Source organism: Scyliorhinus torazame, chromosome 1 (genome assembly GCF_047496885.1).
Source record: "Scyliorhinus torazame isolate Kashiwa2021f chromosome 1, sScyTor2.1, whole genome shotgun sequence".
NCBI lineage: Eukaryota > Metazoa > Chordata > Chondrichthyes > Carcharhiniformes > Scyliorhinidae > Scyliorhinus > Scyliorhinus torazame.
The window spans coordinates 30655191-30681276 of record NC_092707.1 but is presented as its reverse complement, the minus strand read 5'-3'; the positions used below and the strand labels follow the sequence as shown (position 1 = coordinate 30681276).

General features: G+C 50.6%; 1 protein-coding gene across 2 annotated transcripts in view; it reads right to left on the bottom strand.

The window, feature by feature from the left end:
• svopa (SV2 related protein a) overlaps positions 1–26086 on the bottom strand; it is a 182341-nt gene that overhangs the window by 23080 nt on the left and 133175 nt on the right. For both annotated transcript variants that reach the window (XM_072481942.1, XM_072481932.1), the window contains exons 4-9: positions 18280–18378; positions 18068–18139; positions 17067–17191; positions 16907–16970; positions 16032–16157; positions 6380–6508 (exon numbers count right to left, since the gene is read on the bottom strand). In XM_072481942.1, coding sequence (XP_072338043.1) covers positions 6380–6508; positions 16032–16157; positions 16907–16970; positions 17067–17191; positions 18068–18139; positions 18280–18378 — 615 coding nt within the window. The remainder of the gene's footprint in view (positions 1–6379; positions 6509–16031; positions 16158–16906; positions 16971–17066; positions 17192–18067; positions 18140–18279; positions 18379–26086) is intronic.

Genomic DNA, 26086 nt, shown 5'->3' with positions numbered 1-26086 from the left:
TTTCGAACGGCAGGACAAGGCGGCGCGGGTGGGCTCCGGGGTCCTGGGGGAGAGGTGCCCCCACGGTGGCCTGGCCCACGATTGGGGCCCACCGATCCGCGGGTGGGCCTGTGCCGTGGGGGCACTCTTTTCCTTCCGCCTTCGCCATGGTCTTCACTATGGCGGAGGTGGAAGAGACCCCCTCCACTGCGCATGCGCGGGGATGCCATGAGCGGCCGCTGACGCTCCAGCACATGCGCCGCACGGCAAAGTCATTTCCGCGTCAGCTGGCGGGGCGCCAAAGGCCTTTCCCGCCAGCTGGCAGGGTGGAAATCAGTCCGGCGCGGGCCTAGCCCCTCCAAGTGAGGGCTCGGCCCCTCATGATGCGGAGAATTCTGCACCTTTGGGGCGGCGCGATGCCGGACTGATTCGCGCCGTTTTTGGCGCCGGTCGGCGGACATCGTGCCGATTGCGGAGAATCCCGCCCATTAACTCTGTTTCTCTCCACAGATGCTGCCAGACCTGCTGAGTTTATCCAGCATTTACTGTTTTTATTTAAGCTGTGAAACCCCTAGGGAAGAAACTATATGGTTAAACAGTGCATGAGTTTACCACTGGAGTATAACATTGCTAGGATTAATTGATGTGGAAGAAAATACAAACAAAGGCTTTGGAGGTACAAATATGTTTCAGGAACATCCAGGTGCCTATCTAAAGAACAAATGAATCAAAGGGAATTATGAGAAGGTGGACAGGTAGGATTGAGTGTTAGCAAAAGGGATGTTGAACCTAACACCCTTTACCTGCTATTAAAAATTCTTGTCATCAATTTAACAAATAATGTTTTTAATAAAAAAAATGTTTAAAAAAATATATTTTATTGAAAATTTTTTCCAAACAACAATTTTTTCCCTTTTACAAAGCAAACGTAACAGTAAAGAAATTTTAACAATACACAAATAACTAAACCCCATAATCGTTTGGCATAAACTAAACTAAAAACCCCACCCGCCCCCCCCTCCCCCCTCCCCCCCCCCCTCCCCGCAGGTTGCTGCTGCTGGTCATCTGTCTTCCCTCTAACGTTCCCCTAGGTAGTCGAGAAATGGCTGCCACCGCCTGGTGAACCCTTGAGCCGATCCTCTCAGGGCAAACTTTATCTGCTCCAGTTTAATGAACCCCGCCATATCGTTTACCCAGGCCTCCAGTCCGGGGGGTTTCGCCTCCTTCCACATGAGTAGGATCCTGCGCCGGGCTACTAGGGACGCAAAGGCCACAACGTCGGCCTCTTTCGCCTCCTGCACTCCCGGCTCATCCGCAGCTCCAAATAGAGCTAACCCCCAGCCTGGTTTGACCCAGGCCTTCACCACCTGCGAAATCACTCTCGTCACTCCCTTCCAATACCCTTCCAGTGCCGGGCACGCCCAAAACATATGTGCGTGGTTTGCCGGGCTTCCGCCGCACCTCCCACATTTGTCCTCCACTCCAAAGAACCTGCTCAATCTTGCTCCCGTTATGTGTGCTCTATGTAGCACCTTGAATTGAATCAGGCTAAGCCTGGCACATGAGGAAGAGGAGTGTACCCTGCTTAGGGCATCAGCCCACATACTTTCCTCAATCTCCTCCCCTAGCTCCTCTTCCCACTTTCCTTTTAGTTCGCCCACCGACTCCTCCCCCTCTTCCCTCATCTCTCTGTAAATCTCTGACACCTTGCCCTCTCCGACCCACACCCCTGAAAGCACTCTATCCTGAGTCCCCTGTGTCGGGAGCAGCGGAAATTCCCTCACCTGTTGTCTAGTAAACGCCCTCACCTGCATATATCTCAGGAAGTTTCCCCGGGGCAACTTATACTTTTCCTCCAATGCTCCCAAGCTCGCAAAAGTCCCATCTATAAATAAATCTCCCACCCTCCTAATTCCCAACTGGTGCCAGCTCTGAAATCCTCCATCCATTCTTCCTGGGGCGAACCTATGGTTGTTCCTGATTGGGGACCCCACCAGGGCTCCCCGCACCCCTCTCTGTCGCCTCCACTGTCCCCAGATATTCAATGTTGCCGCCACCACCGGGTTCGTGGTAAACTTTTTTGGTGAGAAGGTAGCGGCGCCGTCACCAGCGCCTCTAAACTCGTCCCTTTACAGGACTTTCTCTCCAGTCTTTTCCACGCCGCTCTCTCACCCTCCATCATCCATTTACGTATCATTGCCACATTGGCGGCCCAATAGTAATCGCCCAAGTTCGGTAGTGCCAATCCTCCTCTGTCCCTGCTACGCTGAAGGAACCCCCTCCTTACTCTCGGAACTTTCCCTGCCCACACAAAGCTCGTGATGCTCCTGTCTATTTTATTGAAAAGGTCTTAGTGATTAGTATAGGGAGACATTGAAATACAAATAAGAACCTCGGGAGGGCCATCATCTTAATTGCCTGCACCCTGCCCGCCAGCGACAGAGGCTGCATGTCCCACCTCTTGAAGTCCTCCTCCATTTGTTCTACCAGCCGTGTCAGATTAAGTCTGTGCAAGGTTCCCCAGCTCCTAGCGATCTGAATCCCCAGGTATCGGAAGTTTCTTTCCACTTTCCTTAGAGGCAGGCCTTCTATCTCTCTACTCTGGTCCCCTGGATGTATCACAAATAATTCACTCTTCCCCATGTTTAGCCTATACCCCGAGAAATCCCCGAACTCCCTCAACATTCGCATAACCTCTATCATCCCCCCCGCTGGGTCCAACACGTATAACAATAGGTCATCTGCGTACAGCAAGACTCGGTGTTCCTCTCCCCCTCTAATCACCCCTCTCCATTTCCTGGAGTCTCTCAACGCCATGGCCAGAGGTTCAATTGCCAACGCGAACAACAATGGGGACAGCGGGCATCCCTGTCTTGTTCCCCTATATAGTCGGAAATACTCCGATCTATGTCGACCTGTAACTACGCTTGCCGTTGGGGCCCCATAAAGAGGTTTGACCCAGCTAATAAACCCGTTCCCGAACCCAAACCTCCTTAACACTTCCCATAAATACTCCCACTCCACCCTATCAAATGCCTTCTCTGCATCCATTGCCGCCACTATCTCTGCCTCCCCCTCCACTGGGGGCATCACTATCACCCCTAATAGTCGTCGCACGTTCACATTCAGTTGTCTCCCTTTTACGAACCCTGTCTGGTCTTCGTGCACCACCCCCGGGACACAGTCCTCTATCCTCGATGCCAGTACCTTTGCCAGCAATTTGGCGTCCACGTTCAATAATGAAATAGGTCTATAGGACCCGCACTGCAACGGATCTTTATCCCTCTTCAAAATTAGCGATATCGTCGCCTCTGACATTGTCGGGGGTAAAGTCCCTCCTTCCCTGGCCTCATTAAACGTCCTCACCATCAACGGGGCCAACAAGTCCACGTATTTTCTGTAAAATTCCCCCGGGAACCCGTCTGGTCCCGGAGCCTTCCCTGCTTGCATACTCCCCAGTCCCTTAATAACCTCATCCGCCCCAATCGGTGCCCCCAGGCCTACCACCTCCTGCTCCTCCACCCTCGGGAACCTCAATTGATCCAGGAACTGCCGCATCCCCTCCTCTCCCTCTGGGGGTTGAGACCTATGCAGTCCCTCACAAAAGGTCTTGAACACCTCATTTATCTTTCCTGCCCTTCGCACCGTGTCTCCCTTTTCGTCTCTAATTCCTCCTATCTCCCTCGCTGCTGTCCTCTTTCGCAATTGATGAGCCAGCAGGCGACTAGCCTTTTCCCCATATTCATACCTCCTCCCCTGTGCCTTCCTCCACAGCATCTCCGCCTTTCTGGTGGTCAGAAGGTCAAACTCCGTCTGGAGTCGTCTCCTCTCCCTGTACAGTCCCTCCTCCGGGGTCTCTGCAAATTCCCTATCCACCCTTAAAATCTCCCCCAGTAATCTTTCCCTTTCCTTGGCCTCTGTTTTCCTTTTGTGGGCCCCAATGGAGATCAGCTCTCCTCTGACACCCGCTTTTAGTGCTTCCCATACCACTCCCACAGGGACCTCGCCGTCGTCATTGACCTCCAGGTATCTCTCGATACACCCCCGCACTCTTGCACACACTCCCTCATCCGCCATCAATCCCACATCTAATCGCCAGAGTGCTCTCTGCTCCCTTTCCTCTCCTAATTCCAGGTCCACCCAATGTGGGGCATGGTCCGAAACCGCTATGGCTGAATACTCAGCTTCTTCCACCCTAGAGATCAACGACCTTCCCAAAACAAAAAAATCTATCCGGGAGTACACTTTATGGACATGGGAGAAGAAGGAGAACTCCCTAGCCCTAGGTCTAAGAAATCGCCATGGATCCACTCCCCCCATTTGGTCCATAAACCCCTTAAGCACCTTGGCCGCTGCCGGCCTTCTTCCGATCTTTGAGCTGGATCTATCTAGCCCCGGGTCCAGCACAGTATTAAAGTCCCCTCCTAAAATCAAGTTTCCTACCTCCAGGTCCGGTATACGCCCCAGCATCCGTCTCATAAATCCCGCATCGTCCCAGTTCGGGGCATATACATTAACCAACACGACCTCCATTCCCTCCAGCCTGCCACTCACCATTACATATCTACCTCCTCTATCTGCTACGATGTTCTTTGCTTCAAATGCTACCTGCTTCCCCACCAATATGGCCATCCCTCTGTTCTTTGCGTCTAGTCCTGAGTGGAACACCTGTCCCACCCATCCTTTCCTTAACCTAACTTGGTCCGCCACCTTTAGGTGCGTCTCTTGGAGCATAGCCACGCCTGCCCTTAGTCCTTTCAAATGCGCGAGCACTCGGGCCCTTTTTATCGGTCCATTCAGGCCTCTCATGTTCCACGTGATCAGCCTCACTAGGGGGCTACCTGCCCCCCTCCCGTGTCGACTAGCCATTACCTTCTCTAGGCCTGTCCCATATCCCACCTCCGCGCTCCCACTCGCTCCCCCAGCGTCGCACACCATCCCCGTCCACCCACTCTTCAGCCATTTCCTTTTGGATTTCCGCAGCAGCAACCCAGTTGTTGTCCCCCCCCCCCCCCCCCCGCTAGATCTCTTTCTAGCGTGATTGCTCCCCCCATATTACTTCCGTAAGTCAGCTGACTTCAACTGACCCCGGCTACTCCTGCTCACTCCTCGACCCCCCCGTGTGGAGAACTCCCATCCGCCTTGCGCCCGTCTTCCCGCCATATTCTTTCTGGCGCGGGAACATCCCTTTACCTGACCCGCCTCTTGTGGCGCAGCTCCCTTTCCCCTCCCCCTCCCCTTCCTCATTCTCCATCTATGTCCCATCTTTCCCCCCTCACCGGCGCCCACATTTCCCAATGTCTCCCCCCTTCCCAATTTACTTCTCTATTAACATCAACCATAACATTAACAATAACATTTCCTGCAGTATCAGTCCCTCAGTTCCGATCCAATTTCTCCTCTTTAATAAAGGTCCATGCTTCCTCCGCCGTCTCGAAATAATGGTGTCTCTCCTGATACGTGACCCATAGTCTTGCCGGCTGCAGCATCCCGAACTTCACCTTCTTTTTATGCAACACCTCCTTGGCTCGGTTAAAACTCGCCCTCCTTCTCGCCACCTCCGCACTCCAATCCTGGTACACCCGTACCACTGCATTCTCCCATCTGCTACTCCGCACCTTTTTAGCCCATCTCAGGACCTCTTCTCTATCCTTAAGGCGGTGAAATCGCACAATTATCGCCCTGGGTGGTTCTCCCGCTTTTGGTCTTCTCGCCGGGATCCGATGTGCCCACTCCACCTCCAAGGGGCCCATAGGGGCCTCAGCACCCATCAGTGAGCTCAGCATCGTACTTGCATAAGCTCCACAGTCCACTCCTTCCACACCTTCAGGGAGACCCAGTATCCGAAGGTTCTTCCTTCGCGCTCCGTTTTCTAGGGCCTCGATCCTTACAGTACACTTTTTATGAAGTGCCTCGTGCGTCTGTGTTTTGACCGCCAGGCCCAGGATCTCGTCCTCATTATCCGTCACCTTCTGCTCCACCACGCGGAGCTCTGTCTCCTGGGTCTTTTGTGTCTCCTTGAGCCCCTCAATTGCCTGTAGCATCGGGGTCAGCACCTCCCTCTTTAGTAGCTCCACGCACTGTCTCAAAAATTCGTCCTGCTCGGGCCCCCATGTCGCCTGCGCTTTCTCCGCCGCCATCTTGTGCTTCTCCCTTTCTGTCTCTTTGGTCGACGATTCCTCGCGCTGCAGCCGCCGCCGCCGGTATTTTCCTCCTTCGTTGGGGACGACGACTCCCTTCTCACTCACCCCACACCGGGTTGCGTCGCCCAAAAATTTCCCGTTGGGGCTCTTAAAAGAGCCCGAAGGTCCGTCGGAGCTGGAGCCGCCGAAACGTGCGGCTAGCAAGGCATCACCGCAACCGGAATTCTTTTTAATAAAAATTAACCGTTATCCCTTACCTGTCTGGCAACTATCAATTTTCCAAGTGGCATCGGAGCTCCATTTTCTGTAGCAATGCGCTTTAATGTGGCAATGGCTTTTTCTTGGTTCCCAGACAGTACGTCATAACGTGCACTTTCTGGAAGCCACTGTAAAAGAGAAATAAGACCATTTGATTAACTTAACTTTGATGTATAGTGATGATGCGGTAAGGGTTGGTCAAGCCTCCCCTGTAATCTGATCAGGTGACTTAATAACAGTCTATTATGAAACCATAATTAGACTAGATGATCCAACTTCCCAATGTACAGAAATCCAGTTAATTAAATTATTTCCCAGTTACTTCGCTATGTAGAATTTCAATCAATTTCCATTCTGTTCTATTAAAAGCAATAGCTTTCCAGAGGAATCCATGATATTCTATGGTGTCTGGTAGTTTGAGCCCTGCTACTTGAGAATTTCCTTTGTCAATGATTCATATCAGGGTTACCAGGCCGCGAGTTGTTGACTATTGTTCAATGATGTAACAGAGGGTTGACAGGAGGATTTAAATTTGAGTCCACTTTAGTTAGTCTGTGATCTGCTGTTACAGTCATTAGGTCGTTTATTCTCCCCCTCTCACATTATAACATTATAGGGAGAAGGAACAGCAGCGGGGAAAGAGAGACAGACAGATGGCTGGAGGAAAGAAAAACACCACGGTGAAGGGACAGGGAGTCGCAAGCAGCAGCAGCAGCCGCGAGGGTAAGGTGCATGAGCGGCGGACGCGCAGGCAGACGGCCCCACAATACGAGACGGAGGTACAGGCGAGCCTGAAAGGGAAAACGATGGCGGACCAAGCAGCGAAGCGGGAGCAGGACGCAGCGACCAGCATAAAGGAGGCGCTCTGGTCGGAGCTCCAAGCAATGATGAAGGAGACGACGCACAAAATGCAGCAGATCATCGAAGGCCTGGAAAGGGAAGTGAAGGTACAGAAAAAAATGATTCTGGAGTTGGAGAGGGCCGCCTCGGGACCAGAGCGACAGGGCGATAACCCTGGAAGCCGAGGTCAAAAGGTGAGTAACAGCCCAGGGGTGCCAAAGAGGGAACGTGGAGGACCAGGAAAATAGGTCCAGACGGCAGAACATTAAAATAGTGGGTCTGCCAGAGGGGATAGAGGGCAGAGGCCCAACAGGCTACATCACCCAAATGATGGGCAAGCTAGTGGGAAAGGAGGTATTCCCAAACCCACCGGAAATAGACAGGACGCACAGGTCGCTCCGACCCAAGCCGAAAGCCGGGGACCAGCCCATTGCAATTATCGCGAAGCTGCACCGGTTCCAAGACCGGGAGAGAATCCTAAAGTGGGCACGGCAAACAAAACAGAGCACATGGGCAGGGAAGACCATAAGGGTGTATCAGGACATTGGGGCGGACCTGACCAAAAAAAGGGCTGAATTCAACAAGGCGAAATCAGCACTGCACAAAAGCAAGGTAAAATTTGGGATGTTATTCCCGGCCAAACTCTGGGTAACATTTGAGGGGAAAGAGCTGTATTTTAACACCCCAGCGGCGGCTGATGAGCTTGTTAGAGCGAACAAGCTGGGGGAGTGTGGTTTTATCAGGTATTGCGGTACCTAAGAGGCTGATGACCATTGGTTAAACCTAAGAGTTTACCATTGGCTGTTGATACGTAGCTCCGCCCTGACAGGCGGAGTATAAGAACCGGTGCCGTCCCAGCAGCCTTCATTTTCTGTACCGAAGCTGCTGGGGAACAAGTTCTAGTCGATTAAAGCCTTCAGTTATGAAATCACTTCGTCTTGAGTGTAATTGATCGCGCATCAGGGAGGAGCACACGCAACCGCAATGAAAGACATGGGGACGGAAAAGGAAGAGAAAACCAGAACAAAGAGCGGAGGACAGACCGCAAACAAGGACAATGGACTCACAAACTGTGCACATGTGCGTTATGCCTTGCGCGCGACTGTGCTGTCTTGTCTCAGAGCTTGTCTCCTCCCTCAATGCAATGGGGGGGGGAGTGGAGCGAGGGAAATGAGGGCGAGGAAAACAAACAGGAGGGCGAGACCAGGGCCAGTAAGAAAAAGGTTAAACAGGGCCAGAACTAGGCGAATACTGGGAGGGGGGCCACCGTACTAGCGAGGAGGGCCAGCACGGGAGGGCAGGAAGGAAGGAGGGCCGCGGCGCGCCTCTCAGGGGAGGGGAAGCATCTGGCACAAGGAGGGGAGGGGCGGCAGAAGGGGGGGGACAAAGGGACAGGGGCTAGCGGGGGGGGAGAAGAGTCTGGGGGAGAACGCAGAACAAAAGAGAAGCAAAGAGAAGGGTGAGATAGTGAAGCAGTACAGACATAGGCCTCGGTGGGCATGGAGCAGGGCGAGGAACCAAGAGGGCACCGCAAACAGCCACTCAAGAGGGCGTCATGGTGGAGGGAGACCCCGGAGTGCAGGGGCGCACCCGTGTGGCGTACACACAGCTGGTGGCCGCATTGGGTGCCCCTTGGGCAAAGGGAAACCCCTGAGCGCTGGGGCCCCGACCCCATGGTGAGAGCGGTGACCCTGGCCATTTTGGACGGCCCCCTAGCAAAGGGGAACCCCGGAGTGCAGGGGCGCGTCCACCAGGTAAATATGGGTGATCCCACAGGACGGGGGGGGGGGTCAGAAACCCCCCCACCAGGATTGTTACCTGGAATGTAAGAGGACTCAACGGCCCAGTGAAAAGATCCAGAGTCTTCACCCACCTAAGAAGCCTAAAAGCAGACATAATCTATCTACAAGAGACGCACTTGAGGGAGAAGGACCGACTGCTGGTAAGGAAGGGCTGGGTGGGACAGACGTACCACTCATGCTACGGGACGAGGGCTAGGGGGGTAGCAATATTAATTAGTAAGAGGACGAGGTTTACGGGAACCAAGACAGTTACAGACCCAGGGGGACGGTACGTCATGGTCAGCGGTATCCTGGAAGGGCACCTGTCATACTGGTAAATGTGTACGCTCCCAACTGGGACGACTCAGAATTCATAAAGAAGACCATGGCGGAAATCCCCGACCTTGACACACACCGACTGATTATGGGGGGGCGACTTTAACTGCGTGCTGGAGCCACTGACCGACCGGTCAAACCCCAGAACGGGGTAAACGTCTGGCATGGCTAGGGAGCTAGGGGCCTTCATGGAACAGATGGGGGCGGTGGACCCATGGAGGTTCCTGCACCTGGGAGAAAAGGAGTTCTCGTTCTTTTCGCAGGTGCATGTGGTAAACATCACTGGTCATACACTATGTGTATTACGGTACTGCCACTATACTACAGTTAATACAGTAAATCCCAGCCTGCTGACTCCTTCCAGCAGGCGATGTATAAAAGTGTATGCTCTCCTGCACTGCTCCCATTTGGGTTCCAGCTGCAGGAGGCTTAACATCTAGTGCAATAAAGCCTCGATAATTTCACCATTTTGTCTCGTGGTCATTGATGGTACATCAATGCACAAGGTATACACCCGTATCGACTTCTTTGCAGTGGGGAAATCGATGCTTCCAGGGATCACGGGAACGGAGTACTCCGCGATCGTTATCTCCGACCACCCTCCACATTATATGGATGTGAGGTTGGAGACAGGCCGGGCCCAGCACCCCACATGGAGGCTGGACACGGACCTCCTGGCCGACAAGGCTTTCTGCCAAAAAATATCGCAGGCCATAGGCGATTACGTTAGTAACAACCAAAACGGGGAGGTCTCACCCTCCACATTCTGGGAGGCACTGAAGGCTGTGATCAGTGGAGAGATCATAGCCTACAAGGCAAGTAAAGATAGGGAAGAGAGGGGGGCCAGGCAACAGCTAGTGGACTCCATTCTGGAAGTCGATAGAAAGTACTCCGAGGCCCTGACCGTAGAGCTGCTGGCGGAGAGAAAAAAGCTGCAAATGGACTTTAACCTGCCATCAACTAGAAAAGCAGTGCACCAACTCCACCAGACACGGGGGACCTTCTACGAACACGGTGACAAGGCTGGCCGCCTATTGGCTCACTGAGAAAGCAGGCAGCCACAAGGGAAATAGCACAGGTAAAGGATAGCAGAGGCAGACTGGTAACAGAGCCAAAGGAGGTCAATCGGGCATTCGAGACCTTCTACCGAACACTGTACACCTCCGAGCCCCCCAACGGGGATGCAGGAATGAAACAGTTCCCAGACAGACAGGAAATGCCAGTGGTGGGGGAAGACAGATGGGGGGAGCTGGAAGCACCAATAGACCTGGGAGAAATCATGGAGACCATCAGCTCCATGCAGGCGGGGAAGGCACTACTGGGACCCGATGCGTTCCCGGCGGACTTCTAAAAACGTTCGCACCAGTCCTGGCCTCACACCTAAGGGACATGTTCGTGGAATCACTGGCAGGGGGCACCCTGCCCCCAACGCTAGCGCAGGCCACAATTTCACTAATACCTAAAAAAGATAAAGACCTGACGGAATGTGGATCATACAGACCCATTTCACTGCTGAACGTGGATGCGAAAATACTCGCAAAGGTCCTGGCCAAAAGGCAGGAAGGCTGCGTACCAGAGGTGGTCACAGAGGACCAAACGGGCTTTGTCAAGGGTAGGCAGCTCACAGCGAACATCAGGTGGCTGCTGAATATGATAGTGACCCCCCCTCCCCACCGGGGAGAGAACATCAAAGGTGATCGTCGCCATGGATGCAGAAAAGGCCTTTGACAGAGTCGAATGGAAATGAGGCTATGACAGGTGAGGACCTTGAGAGGATTGTTATCACCAAGGAGGTAGTGCTGGGCAAGCTAATGGGGCTATAGGTAGACAAGTCTCCTGGCCCTGATGGGATGCATCCCAGAGTGCTAAAAGAGATGGCTAGGGAAATTGCAAATGCACTAGTGATAATTTACCAAAATTCACTAGACTCTGGGGTGGTCCCGGCGGATTGGAAATTAGCAAACGTGACACCACTGTTTAAAAAAGGAGGTAGGCAGAAAGCGGGTAATTATAGGCCAGTGAGCTTAACTTCGGTAGTAGGGAAAATGCTGGAATCTATCATCAAGGAAGAAATAGCGAGGCATCTGGATGGAAATTGTCCCATTGGGCAGACGCAGCATGGGTTCATAAAGGGCAGGTCGTGCCTAACTAATTTAGTGGAATTTTTTGAGGACATTACCAGTGCGGTAGATAACGGGGAGCCAATGGATGTGGTATATCTGGATTTCCAGAAAGCCTTTGACAAGGTGCCACACAAAAGGTTGCTGCATAAGATAAAGATGCATGGCATTAAGGGGAAAGTAGTAGCATGGATAGAGGATTGGTTAATTAATAGAAAGCAAAGAGTGGGGATTAATGGGTGTTTCTCTGGTTGGCAATCAGTAGCTAGTTGTGTCCCTCAGGGATCAGTGTTGCGCCCACAACTGTTCACAATTTACATAGATGATTTGGAGTTGGGGACCAAGGGCAATGTGCCCAAGTTTGCAGACGACACTAAGATAAGTGGTAAAGCAAAATGTGCAGAGGATACTGGAGGTCTGCAGAGGGATTTGGACAGGCTAAGTGAATGGGCTAGAGTCTGGCAGATGGAATACAATGTTGACAAATGTGAGGTTATCCATTTTGGTAGGAATAACAGCAAAAGGGATTATTATTTAAATGATAAAATATTAAAACATGCTGCTGCACAGAGAGACCTGGGTGTGCTAGTGCATGAGTCGCAAAAAGTTGGTTTACAGGTGATTAAGAAGGCAAATGGAATTTTGTCCTTCATTGCTAGAGGGATGGAGTTTAAGACTAGGGAGGTTATGCTGCAATTGTATAAGGTGTTAGTGAGGCCACACCTGGAGTATTGTGTTCAGTTTTGGTTTCCTTACTTGAGAAAGGACGTACTGGCACTGGAGGGTGTGCAGAGGAGATTCACTAGGTTAATCCCAGAGCTGAAGGGGTTGGATTATGAGGAGAGGTTGAGTTGACTGGGACTGTATTCGTTGGAATTTAGAAGGATGAGGAGGGATCTTATAGAAACATATAAAATTATGAAGGGAATAGATAGGATAGATGCGGGCAGGTTGTTTCCACTGGCGGGTGAAAGCAGAAGTAGGGGGCATAGCCTCAAAATAAGGGGAAGTAGATTTAGGACTGAGTTTAGGAGGAACTTCTTCACCCAAAGGGTTGTGAATCTATTGAATTCCTTGCCCAGTGAAGCAGTAGAGGCTCCTTCATTAAATGTTTTTAAGATAAAGATAGATAGTTGTTTGAAGAATAAAGGGATTAAGGGTTATGGTGTTCGGGCCGGAAAGTGGAGCTGAGTCCACAAAAGATCAGCCATGATTTCATTGAATGGTGGAACAGGCTCGAGGGGCCAGATGGCCTACTCCTGCTCCTAGTTCTTATGTTCTTATGTACCTCCTCGAGGTACTGGAAAGGTTTGGGCTCGGAGCGGGATTCACCGCCTGGGTGAGGCTCCTGTACAACGCTCCCAAAGCGAGTCTCTGAACTAACGCCACCAGCTCTGAATACTTCCAGCTACAGAGAGGAACAAGACAGGGCTGCCCCCTGTCCCCATTCTTGTTCGCGCTCGCGATTGAATCCCTGGCGATAGCCCTGCGGGACGCGAAAAGCTGAAAGGGAATCCGGAGAGGAGACAGAGAGCACAGAGTCTCACTCTATGCAGATGACCTGCTCCTCTATGTCTCGAAGCAACAGGAGGGACTGAAGGCAATACTGCAAATGCTGAAAGAGTTTGGAACCTTCTCGGGCTACAAACCTTAACCTGGGTAAAAGCGAGGCATTCCCAATGAACCCAAACGGGGGAGGGAGAGAGCTGGAGGGGCTCCCGTTCAAAACAGCCCAGAACAGATTCCGTTACCTGGGGATCCAGATAGCCAGAGACTGGACACAGATCCACAAGTGGAACCTGACCAGCCTGGTGGAGGAAGTAAGAAAAGACCTTCAACGGTGGGGCTCACTCCCACTCTCCCTGGCGGGGAGAGTGCAGACGATCAAGATGAATGTACTGCCAAGGTTCCTCTTCCTGTTTAAATCCATCCCGATCTTCATCCTCAAGGCCTTTTTCCAAAACATAGACAGTCTAATCATGGCGTTTGTGTGGGGGGGGGCAAGAACCCGAGAATTCCCAAACCGACACTGCAAAGAGGGAAAGTCAGAGGGGGCCTGGCTCTACCGAACCTACAATACTACCACTGGGCAGCAACGGCAGAAAAAGTGAGGGGATGGGCGCAAGAACCCAACACAGATTGGGTACAAATGGAGGAGGCATCCTGTAAAGGAACGACCCTCCGGGCCCTGGCCACAGCAGCACTTCCATCCTCCTCAACACGGTACACAACGTGCCTAGTGGTAGCGGCCACGCTGAGAACGTGGACCCAGCTCAGGCAACACTTTGGGATAACTAAAATGTCCCTTATGGCTCCCATCTGCGGCAATCACAGATTCCCCGCAGCCATGCTGGATACCACCTTCAAAAGATGGAGGCTGGACGGGGGCACATTGACGTTTGGGGACTTCTACGTAGGGCACAGACTGGCGACACTCGACGAACTGGCGAGGAAGTGGAAACTAGCAAGAGGACAGGAATTGAGACACCTCCAAATAAAACACTTCCTCCGCAAAAAGACAGTCGGGTACCCCGGGACCCCGGAAAGCACACTACTAGAGGACCTGATAGGCACAAGCAGCGAGAAGGGGGGGCTAAGTGAGAAAATATACAGACAGCTACTGGACAGAGCCCCGGCTCCACTGGACGAGATCAGACAAAAGTGGGAGGACGAACTGGGGACAGAGGTAGGATGGGGACTCTGGAGCGACGCACTGAGCGGGGTGAACTCCACCTCCTCCTGCGCAAGGCTGAGTCTAATGCAGCTCAAAGTGGTGCACAGAGCGCACCTGACCAGAACCCGAATGAGTAGGTTCTTCCCGGAGGTGGAGGACAAATGTGAGCGGAGCCAGAGGGGCCCGGCCAACCACACCCACATGTTTTGGGCTTGCCCCAAGCTTGCTGGGCTCTGGACAGCCTTCTCCGAGGCAATGTCCAAGGTTGTGGGGGTGAGGGTGAAGCCATGCCCAATAGTGGCAATCTTCGGGGTATCGGAGCAGCCAGAGCTACACTTGGGGAGGGGACCAACGCCCTTGCTTTCGCTTCCCTAATCGCACGCCGGAGAATCCTGCTCGGCTGCGATCGGCAGCACCACCCAGCTGCAGACTGGCTCGCTGACCTCTCGGAAGTTCTCCACCTGGAGGAGATTAAGTACGCCACCCGAGGGTCAGAGGAAGGCTTCCTGGATACTTGGGGGCAGATCGTCGGCCTGTTCCAAAACCTGTTCGAGGCCAGCAACGAGGAGTAAGCCAGGGGGGAAAAAAGATGAAGAACCAAAGGACTGCGCAACCCGGGGGGGGGGGGGGGGATGGGGAAACCACAAGAGAAGAGGAAGGGTGCTGAAACCAGTGGGGGGGGGGGGGGGGGGAAGAGGAAGGGGGAATATCATAGACCGATCCAGAGGTCAGCAAAATGTACATACAGTTAACAGTCCACAGTTAGTCAAATGAAGGACAAAACAAACCTCTCTGTAAAATAAAGCAGATTAGCGCGGGCAAGAAAAATGTAATGTATATAAGAAACAACTGTTTATAAATATGAGAAAAGCCAATAAAAAGATTTTTTTTTTTAATTATAACTTTATAGAATTATAGAATTCCTACAATGCAGAAGGAGGCCATTTGGCCCATCAAGTCTGCACCGACCATTCGAAAGAGCACACTACATATGTCCACTCCCCCCTTCACCCCGCCTTAACCCCATAACCCCATAACCTAATCTGCACATCTCTGCAAACTAAGGGGCAATTTATCATGGCCAATCCACCTAACGTGTACACCTTTGGACTGTGGGAGGAAACCGGAGCACCCGGAGGAAACCTACACAGACACAGGGAGAACGTGCAAACTCCACACAGTCATCCAAGGCCGAAATTGAACCCGGGTTTCTGGAGCTGTGAGGCAGCAGTGCTAACCACTGTGCCACCGTGCTGCCCAATTATTTTACTCTTTCCCCTACAATCCTCATTCTCCCTCTTCAGTGCCCAGCATCAATTACCCAACGTATAGGCAAAGGACCTGCCACTGGACCTCTACAAATGCTCTTGTAAGCAGCTGCTACAAGGTGCGCTAAGTGTACCTCGGATCAGGCAGCACGGTTGCTTAGTGGTTTGCACTGCTGCCCCACGGCGCCGAAGACTGGATTCGATCCCGGCCTCGGGTCACTGTCCGTGTGGAGTTTGCACATTCTCCCCGTGTCTGCATGGGTCTCACCCCCACAACCCAAAGCTATGTGCAGGGTACTTGGATTAGACATGTTAAATTACCCCTTAATTGGAAAAAGAAAATTGGGTACTCTAAATTTGTAAATTATATGTATATATATTAGGTGTACCTTGGATCACTGCTTTTAGATTTGCTTTTCTTTCTCATGGTTACGAGCTTCGCCTCTACTCAACCTTCCTCCTGACAGTTCAAATGCCAGTCACACTGTGTGAGGACAAATAACATCCTGGATCTGCCACATTGCGTGCACCAAATTAACTGATTATTCCGCCCCCCCCTCCATACTACTCCCTCAAATTCATACATACGAATAGTTTTCTATTCAAGTTTTGCCTTCAGTGGAAATACCTACAAAACACAAGACGGCGAAAATCATAAGAGGCACTGCAGAAAGAATGAGCAACCAGCGCCAGCCTAGAGTGGGCATCACTACCACTGCCAGCAGGACCTCAAATACCGTCCCAAAGGCCCAGAACACCTGAAAATGAAGAGAGTTCCAATTAAGCATAATCCACAGATGTTAAGCAAAGCGGTAAGCTCAATATTAATTATTCATATATTGGATAGTTTATTCCTTTTCTTGTCCTTAAGTATCTCTCCCCATCATGCACTACTTCTCAACCCAGAGGCATGGAGGCAGCAATGCCAATCAGTAAGTGGATGATGGATCTCTGTGTCTATTCGGAACCCTGGATATGCGTTATCCCTTCTTTGTTCCCAAATAACAGCTAATTTAAAAGAATCTTTGATTTCTTTTTAAAGCATGCAACACGTTGGACATCTTCAATGGGCAGTGTGAATGAAGCTGTGCTCTGCACCTAACCTATGCATTACTTGATTTGGGAGAGGTTGATGGAACATAGTGAATAGAACATTATCCTGCATCTAACCTTTGACACACCTGACCTTGCTATTGAGACTTAAAACTGGATATTCCCAGCGGTGAAAAGCTTAATTAACACAAAGAAAACTCAACATAGGGGCTGTTTAGCACAGGGCTAAATCGCTGGCTTTGAAAGCAGACCAAGGCAGGCAGCACGGTTCAATTCCCGTAACAGCCTCCCTGAACAGGCGCCGGAATGTGGCGACTAGGGGCTTTTCACAGTAACTTCATTTGAAGCCTACTTGTGACAATAAGCGATTTTCATTCATACTTCATTTTTCACATCCCTCCCACAAATAATAAAAGGTAGTACAGAATGGAAGATTTGATCATGTCCCACTCACCTCTATTAGTAAGATGCACTTTGCTCTTGACTTCATTGGAAGGAATTCTGCGTATAGCGTTACCCTGTGAGGGACAAACAAGACTAGGAATAATTATTTATTCACTCATTTAGAATGAAGAGGTTTTAAGTGATCATTATTTTTAATGTGATGCACTCACGATTGTGGAACACCTCCAATCCCAAAGCCTACCAAGCCTCTGAGCACAAGGATCCAGCTGTAGATTGGTGAGAAGGCACTCAGTATTCCATAGTACAATGTCCAGAGTACACTAACTTTCAAACCCTGGTGTTAACACATAAAAACATTGATGGTTATTACTGGACAATAGAAACGACGTTGAGACCGAGAAATTATTCTTGGGGACAGAACAAAGCAGGCAGTCCGGATCAGCCACCCATTATAATCAAAGGGCGCCATTCAACGGTCTCGCAGCGCCCGACTTGGTGTCGGGACGAGGCCGCTGAATATTACGAGAAGCCTCTCGCAGGATTTGCGATGCTCAAAACGTCTCGTGAGATTCAACGGAATCTGGTGTGAGGGCGGGGGTGGGTGGTTGCATTGAAGACCTAAATGTATGGGACACTTTAAAAAAAAGGGAGTTAAAGATGGGGAAGAAAGGTAAAAATATAAAATTGTTGAACTCAACGATGAGTCCTGAGGCTGCAACGTGCTCAACCAGAAGATGAGATGCGGCTCCTCCTGCTTGCTTCACTGGAGCTTCACTGGACGGACACGTGGGCATGAGAGCAGGGTACTGAGGTAAAGGTGCTGTTTCACTCCTGATAGATGCTGGCAGACTTTCTGAGTGCTTCTCCAGTGCCTTCCGTTCATAGAAATTGTCACTTTTCATGACAATCGACAATGGTTTTCAGATTTTGATTTAATTTCACCATCTGCAGTGGTGGGAATTGAACCTGGGTCCCCAGATCTTTACCCTGGGTCCCCAGAGCTTTACTAATCCAGCTACAATACCACTATGATACTGCCTCCCCTACAGCTCTACATACTCAATATATAGGCACACACTTGAGGAATAGTCATTTGGATGAGGTACAGAGTGATGCAAATGGGCATGAACTGTACCCAAGTGAGAGTCAAAGTTTCAGAGCATAAGAGAAGGAAACAGAAAAAAACCCAAGAAGTTTGGTCGATACTCACCGTCTTTCTGCCATACTGATCTGATATATTTCCCCATAGCGATGAGCTGGACATCATTCCAATGAACACTACCTAAAGTGGAAGAGGAAGGGGGAGAAGAACAGGTGGGGGGGGGAGAAAAAGGATCAAAACGGACTTTAGTACATTTATTGCCATGTGGCCAGTGAATCGTGAGTGGTGCTATTCATTAAAATCCAATAATGTCATCATACCGAGGTTAGGAGGGCAACTTGCCAGCTCTGTAATCTCCACTCACAATGAAGCTGAGGTGCAAGAATGCTGAGGATCATCATCTCCATGGCATCAGCCATCTATCGAAATAAACATATTTAGAATATCGAATTAGCAACTGGCAGCCAACATAAAAAGGAAGTAAAGCTTGGAATGAGAAAGGACTCTTCAGCCCATTGAGCCTGTTCCTTCCATCGTAATCTATATACCACCTGCTCTAGAATAGGCTTTGTCCTACTGTTTAATCATCTGAGAAAAGGCCTTGCAAAGTTTCTATTCTCCCCAAGGAAAAATCAAGTGGAATCTCATACCTTGCATTGTATCATTTTGATTAGTTGCCTTCCTTGACCAAATATTCTCTCGATCCAATAATGACTTATCTAAAATATATATATTATTCTTGAATCCACCAGGATGATGAAATGACCAATAGGCTTCTTGTTGAAAGTTGAACTATTTAATGAGTAATAAAATAATTAACTGAGTCCTTTTACTCAATACTAAACTAACAATTAAAGTACAATACAGATAACTATATAACTATATACTATTATAACAAACTAGTTCTAACTTCTCTCACTCTAGCTATTCTGTCTTGCTTGTGCACTGTTCTGTATCAGATCGTCATGTCATCTGACTGAGAAAAGGTGGGAAATCAGTTCTTATAGTATCTGACTGTGAGCCATCTAGTGTTCAAATGACTGTACTACATTTACATACATTGGTCATGTATATTGATATCTGAATATCACTACAAGTACAAAACGATAAAACAGGAAAAGCAGACAAAAATGATAGTACCCACACCCCTCCAAAAAACCCTGCCCCTCTCACTAACTGCTGACGATGACTACCTCTTTAAAGGGCAAAATAAACGGCTGCCATCTTTTGTAGAACTCCCCAATTGCATCCCTCATGCCGTACTTAATTTTCTCAAGGTAGGAAATCTCCATAAGGTTCCCCAGTCATACTGAAGCACTGGGTGGAGAAGCTGACCTCCACTCAGAACCCGCCTGTGAGCAATCAGCTAGGCGAGGGATGGGACATCCACCCACGCCCCCCTCGGCAGCTCTGGCAAGTCTGACACCCGGCATATGGCCCCGAAAGGAATGGCTCCAGTTCAATTTGTAAAATCGGCACCATGGTGCTGAAGAAGGAGATCCAAAATCTCACAAGCTTAGGACACGCCCAGGGCACTTGTACATGGTTGGCCAGGCCTGCCCCAAGCACTCACACTTACCCTCCACTCCCTCAAGCAGCCGGCTCATCCTAGACCTTGTTAAAAGTGCTTGGTGTACCACCTTCAACGGTATAAGCCCAAGTCTCACACCCCATCCTCCAATCCCACCCCCAGTTCTTCCTCCTACTTGGCCTTAATCCCTCCAGGGATACTGTATCCACCATGATCCTCCCGTAAATTCCTGAAATACTCCCCTCGTGGTCCACATAGGTACCAACGACATAGGTAGGAAAAGGGATCGGGATGTAAGGCAGGAATTCAGGGAGCTAGGGTGGAAACTTAGAACATAGAACATAGAACATAGAAAATACAGCACAGAACAGGCCCTTCGGCCCACGATGTTGTGCCGAACCTTTGTCCTAGATTAATCATAGATTATCATTGAATTTACAGTGCAGAAGGAGGCCATTCGGCCCTTTGAGTCTGCACCGGCTCTTGGAAAGAGCACCCTACCCAAACTCAACACCTTCACCCAACACCAAGGGCAATTTGGACATTAAGGGCAATTTATCATTGGCCAATTCACCTAACCCGCACATCTTTGGATTGTGGGAGGAAACCGAAGCACCCGGAGGAAACCCACGCAGACACGGGGAGGACGTGCAGACTCTGCACAGTCAGTGACCCAAGCCGGAATCGAACCTGGGACCCTGGAGCTGTGAAGCAATTGTGCTATCCACAATGCTACCGTGCTGCCCTTGAGAACAAATAAATCTACACTATATCATTTAACCGTAATCCATGTACCTATCCAATAGCTGCTTGAAGGTCCCTAATGTTTCCGACTCAACTACTTCCACAGGCAGTACATTCCATGCCCCCACTACTCTCTGGGTAAAGAACCTACCTCTGATATCCCTCCTATATCTTCCACCTTTCACCTTAAATTTATGTCCCCTTGTAATGGTTTGTTCCACCCGGGGAAAAAGTCTCTGACTGTCTACTCTATCTATTCCCCTGATCATCTTATAAACCTCTATCAAGTCGCCCCTCATCCTTCTCCGTTCTAATGAGAAAAGGCCTAGCACCCTCAACCTTTCCTCGTAAGACCTACTCTCCATTCCAGGCAACATCCTGGTAAATCTTCTTTGCACCTTTTCCAAAGCTTCCACATCCTTCCTAAAATGAGGCGACCAGAACTGTACACAGTACTCCAAATGTGGCCTTACCAAAGTTTTGTACAGCTGCATCATCACCTCACGGCTCTTAAATTCAATCCCTCTGTTAATGAACGCGAGCACACCATAGGCCTTCTTCATAGCTCTATCCACTTGAGTGGCAACTTTCAAAGATGTATGAACATAGACCCCAAGATCTCTCTGCTCCTCCACATTGCCAAGAACTCTACCGTTAACCCTGTATTCTGCATTCATATTTGTCCTTCCAAAATGGAGAACCTCACACTTTTCAGGGTTAAACTCCATCTGCCACTTCTCAGCCCAGCTCTGCATCCTATCTATGTCTCTTTGCAGCCGACAACAGCCCTCCTTACTATCCACAACTCCACCAATCTTCGTGGACAAACAGAGTTATTATCTCTGGGTTGTTACCCGTGCCTCGTGATAGCGAGACGAGGAGTAGGGAGAGAGAGGAGTTGAACACATGGCTACAGGGATGGTGCAGGAGGGAGGGTTTCAGATTTCTGGATAATTGAGGCTCATTCTGGGGTCGGTGGGACCTCTACAAACGGGATGGTCTACACCTGGACCAGAGGGGTACCAATATCCTGGGGGGGAAATTTGCTAATGCTCTTCGGGAGGGTTTAAACTCGTTCAGCAGGGGCTTGGGAACCTGAATTGTAGCTCCAGTTTACAGGAGGTTGAGAGTAGTGAGGTCATGAGTAAGGTTTCAAAGTTGCAGGAGTGTACTGGCAGGCAGGAAGGTGGTTTAAAGTGTGTCTTCTTCAATGCCAGGAGCATGCGGAATAAGGTGGGTGAACTTGCAGCATGGGTTGATACCTGGGACTTCGATGTTGTGGCCATTTCGGAGACATGGATAAAGCAGGGACAGGAATGGTTGTTGCAGGTGCCGGGATTTAGATATTTCAGTAAGCTCAGGGAAGGTGGTAAAAGAGGGGGAGGGGTGGCATTGTTAGTCAAGGACAGTGTTACAGTGGCAGAAAGATCATTTGATGAGGACTCGTCTACTGAGGTAGTATGGGCTGAGGTTAGAAACAGGAAAGGAGAGGTCACCCTGTTAGGGGTTTTCTATAGGCTTCCGAAAAGTTCCAGAGATGTAGAGGAAAGGATTGCAAAGATGATTCTGGATAGGAGCGAAAGCAACAGGGTAGTTGTTATGGGGGACTTTAACTTTCCAAATATTGACTGGAAACGCTATAGTTCGAGTACTTTAGATGGGTCTGTTTTTGTCCAATGTGTGCAGGAGGGTTTCCTGACACAGTATGTAGATAGGCCAACGAGAGGCGAGGCCATATTGGATTTGGTACTGGGTAATGAAGCAGGACAGGTGTTAGATTTGGAGGTAGGTGAGCACTTTGGTGATAGTGACCACAATTCGATTAATTTTACTTTAGTGATGGAAAGGGATAGGTATATACCGCAGGGCAAGAGTTATATCTGGGGGAAAGGCAATTATGATGCGATGAGGTAAGACTTAGGATGCATCGGATGGAGAGGAAAACTGCAGGGGATGGGCACAAAGGAAATGTGGAGCTTGTTCAAGGAACAGCTACAGCGTGTCCTTGATAAGCATGTACCTGTCAGGCAGGGAGGAAGTGGTCGAGCAAGGGAACCGTGGTTTACTAAAGCAGTCAAAACACTTGTCAAGAGGAAGAAGGAGGCTTATGTAAAGATGAGACATGAAGGTTAAGTTAGGGTGCTCGAGAGTTACAAGTTAGCTAGGAAGGACCTAAAGAGAGAGCTAAGAAGAGTCAGGAGGGGACATGAGAAGTCTTTGGCAGGTAGGATCAAGGATAACCCTAAAGCTTACTATAGATATGTCAGGAATAAACAAATGACTAGGGTAAGAGTAGGGCCAGTCAAGGACAGTAGTGGGAAGTTGTGCTTGGAGTCCGAGGAGATAGGAGAGGTGCTAAATGAATATTTTTCGTCAGTATTCACACAGGAAAAAGACAATGTTGTCGAGGAGAATACTGAGATTCAGGCTACTAGGCTAGAAGGGCTTGAGGTTCATAAGGAGGAGGTATTAGCAATTCTGGAAAGTGTGAAAATAGATAAGTCCCCTGGGCCGGATGGGATTCATCCTAGGATTCTCTGGGAAGCTAGGGAGGAGATTGCTGAGCCTTTGGCTTTGATCTTTAAGTCATCTTTGTCTACAGGAATAGTGCCAGAAGACTGGAGGATAGCAAATGTTGTCCCCTTGTTCAAGAAGGGGAGTAGAGACAATCCCGGTAACTATAGACCAGTGAGCCTTACTTCTGTTGTGGGCAAAATCTTGGAAAGGTTCATAAGAGATAGGATGTATAATCATCTGGAAAGGAATAATTTGATTAGAGATATTCAACACGGTTTTGTGAAGGGTAGGCCGTGCCTCACAAACCTTATTGAGTTCTTTGAGAAGGTGACCAAACAGGTGGATGAGGGTAAAGCAGTTGATGTGGTGTATATGGATTTCAGTAAAGCGTTTGATAAGGTAGGCCACTGCAGAAAATACGGAGGCATGGGATTCAGGTTGATTTAGCAGCTTGGATCAGAAATTGGCTAGTTGGAAGAAGACAAAGGGTGGTGGTTGATGGGAAATGTTCAGACTGGAGTCCAGTTACTAGTGGTGTACCACAAGGATATGGGGCGGGATTCTCCGTAATTGGCGCGATGTCTGCCGACTGCCGCTAAAAACGATGCAAATCAGTCCGGCATCGCACCGGCCCAAAGGTGCGGAATTCTTCACATCTTGAGGGGCCGAGCCCTCACCTTGAGGGGCTAGGCTCATGCCAGAGTGATTTCCGCCCCGCCGGCTGGCGGGAAAGGCCTTTGGCGCCCCGTCAGCTGGCGCGGAAATTACTTTGCCGGGCTGCGCATGCGCGGGAGCATCAGCGGCCACTCATGGCAACCCCGCGCATGCACAGTGGAGGGGGTCTCTTCCGCCTCCGCCATTGTGGAGACCATGGCGAAGGCAGAAGGAAAAGAGTGCCCCCACGGCACAGGCCCGCCCGCGGACGGTGGGCCCCGATCACGGGCCAGGCCACCGTGGGGGCACCCCCCGGGGCCAGATCGCCCCGTGACCCCCCAGGACCCCGGAGCCCGCCCGCGCCACCTGCTCCCGCCGGTAAGAGAGGTGGTTTAATCCACGCCGGCAGGACAGGCATTCTAGCAGCGGGACAGCAGAATTGACAGCGGCGGGACTTCGGCCCATCGCGGGCCGGAGAACCGCTGGGGGATTCCCGCCGACCAGCGCGGCGCGATTCCCGCCCCTGCCGAATCTCCGGTGGCAGCGAATTCGCGACACGGCGGGGGTGGGATTCACGCCGGCCCTCGGCGATTCTCCGTCCCGGTGGGGGGTCAGAGAATCGCGCCCCCGTTTTGGGGCCACTGCTGTTGGTCATTTTTACAAATGACCTGGAGGAGGGCGTAGAAGGATGGGTGAGTAAATTTGCAGATGACACAAAAGTCGGTGGAGTTGTGGACAGTGCGGAAGGATGTTACAAGTTACAGAGGGACATAGATAAGCTGCAGCGCTGGGCTGAGAGGTGGCAAATGGAGTTGATTGCAGAAAAGTGTGAGGTGTTTCATTTTGGAAGGAATAACAGGAAGACAGAGTACTGGGCTAATGGTAAGATTCTCGGCAGTGTAGATTAGCAGAGAGATCTCGGTGTCGATGTACATAGATCCCCGAAAGTTGCCACCCAGGTTGAGAGGGTTGTTAAGAAGGTGTACGGTGTGTTAGCTTTTATTGGTAGAGGGATTGAGTTCCGGAGCCATGAGGTCATGTTGCAGCTGCACAAAACTCTGGTGCAGCCGCATTTGGAGTATTGCATGCAATTCTGGTCGCCGCATTATAGGAAGGATGTGGAAGCATTGGAAAGGGTGCAGAGGAGATTTACCAGAATGTTGCCTGGTATGGAGGGAAGATCTTATGAGGAAAGGCTGAGGGACTTGAGGCTGTTTTCGTTAGAGAGAAGAAGGTTAAGAGGTGACTTAATTGAGGCATACAAGATGATCAGAGGATTGGATAGTGTGGACAGTGAGAGCCTTTATCCTCGGATGGTGATGTCTAGCACGAGGGGACATAGCTTTAAATTGAGGGCAGATAGATATAGGACAGATGTCAGAGGTAGGTTCTTTACTCAGAGAGTAGTAAGGGCGTGGAACGCCCTGCCTGCGACAGTAGTGGACTCGCCAACACTAAGGGCATTCAAATGGTCATTGGATAGACATATGGACGATAAGGGAAGAGGGTAGATGGGCTTTAGAGTGGTTTCACAGGTCGGCGCAACATTGAGGGCCGAAGGGCCTGTACTGCGCTGTAATGTTCTATGTTCTATGTTCTCCTCCGTCCCTTTTCCAACAGCACTGATGGCGATACTGCCGGGAATGACGGGAAAATCTTCCTCGCAAAGTCCCGAACCTGCAAATAGCTAAATGTTTCTGACTGTGAGAGCCCAAATCTCTCTGACACTCCTCTAAACCCGCGAACCTCCCTCCAGAAACAGATCCCTCATTCCTTCCACCTCCTTGTCCTCACAGCCTCTACGCCTGGCACCTTTGCTGACCTGAACATATGGCCAGCACAAATCGGCGCCAACTTCGACAACCACTCCTAATTTAAAGTGCTGCCGAAATTGTCTCCACATTTTCAATGTAGCGGCCACCACAGGTTATCCGAATATTTCCCTGGAAAGAACGGAAGTGAGGCCATCACCAGAGCCTGCAGCTCCGACCCCCTACATGAACATGACTCCATCTTTACTCTCGTGTGACTTAATGGCCTCATTACACTTCAAGGGATCTAACAAGATCTTGCGAGTGTCGCGATCTGGATCGCACCAACAATGGTGGGCATATTCAAATGTGCAGTCAGGCTCACTTGGATATGTTCGCGCCAGAGCTACGCAAGGCGCGGGATTTAATGCCCGTGCCTCTGAGTCCCTGAGCGAGCGCTGTTTAGCATTGGTCTCCAACAACATAGACCAGGCATATTGGCACTTGGGGGGGGGTCTCCCAGGTGATCAGGGGCCCTGGTGGTCGGGCTTAGGGAAGGGTGGTACCTTGGCACCCCAATGCCTCCTGGGGCACCTTGGCACCACCAGCCTGGCACAGGCAAGGTGCTAGGTGGCACTGCCAGGCTTGCAGGGGTACTGCCAGTGTGCCAGGCAGGCAGTAACAGGGTGCCCGGGTGGCATCTTGCATGTGCCAGGGATTGGACCCGGGGGTGCCCTGCCCTTATGAGGTGGTGTGGGGGCTCGAGGACCCTCCCATTGGTAGGTTGGGGCATTGGGAGGAGGGGGGGGGGGTGTCCGGTGGCCACCATGGAGGCTTAGAGATTGGGGTGAAATTTAAAAATGGTGCTATGATCTCTTCCTGCACTGACGAGCAGAGCTCGAAGGCGCTGGAATTGGGGCCAAGGTGGGG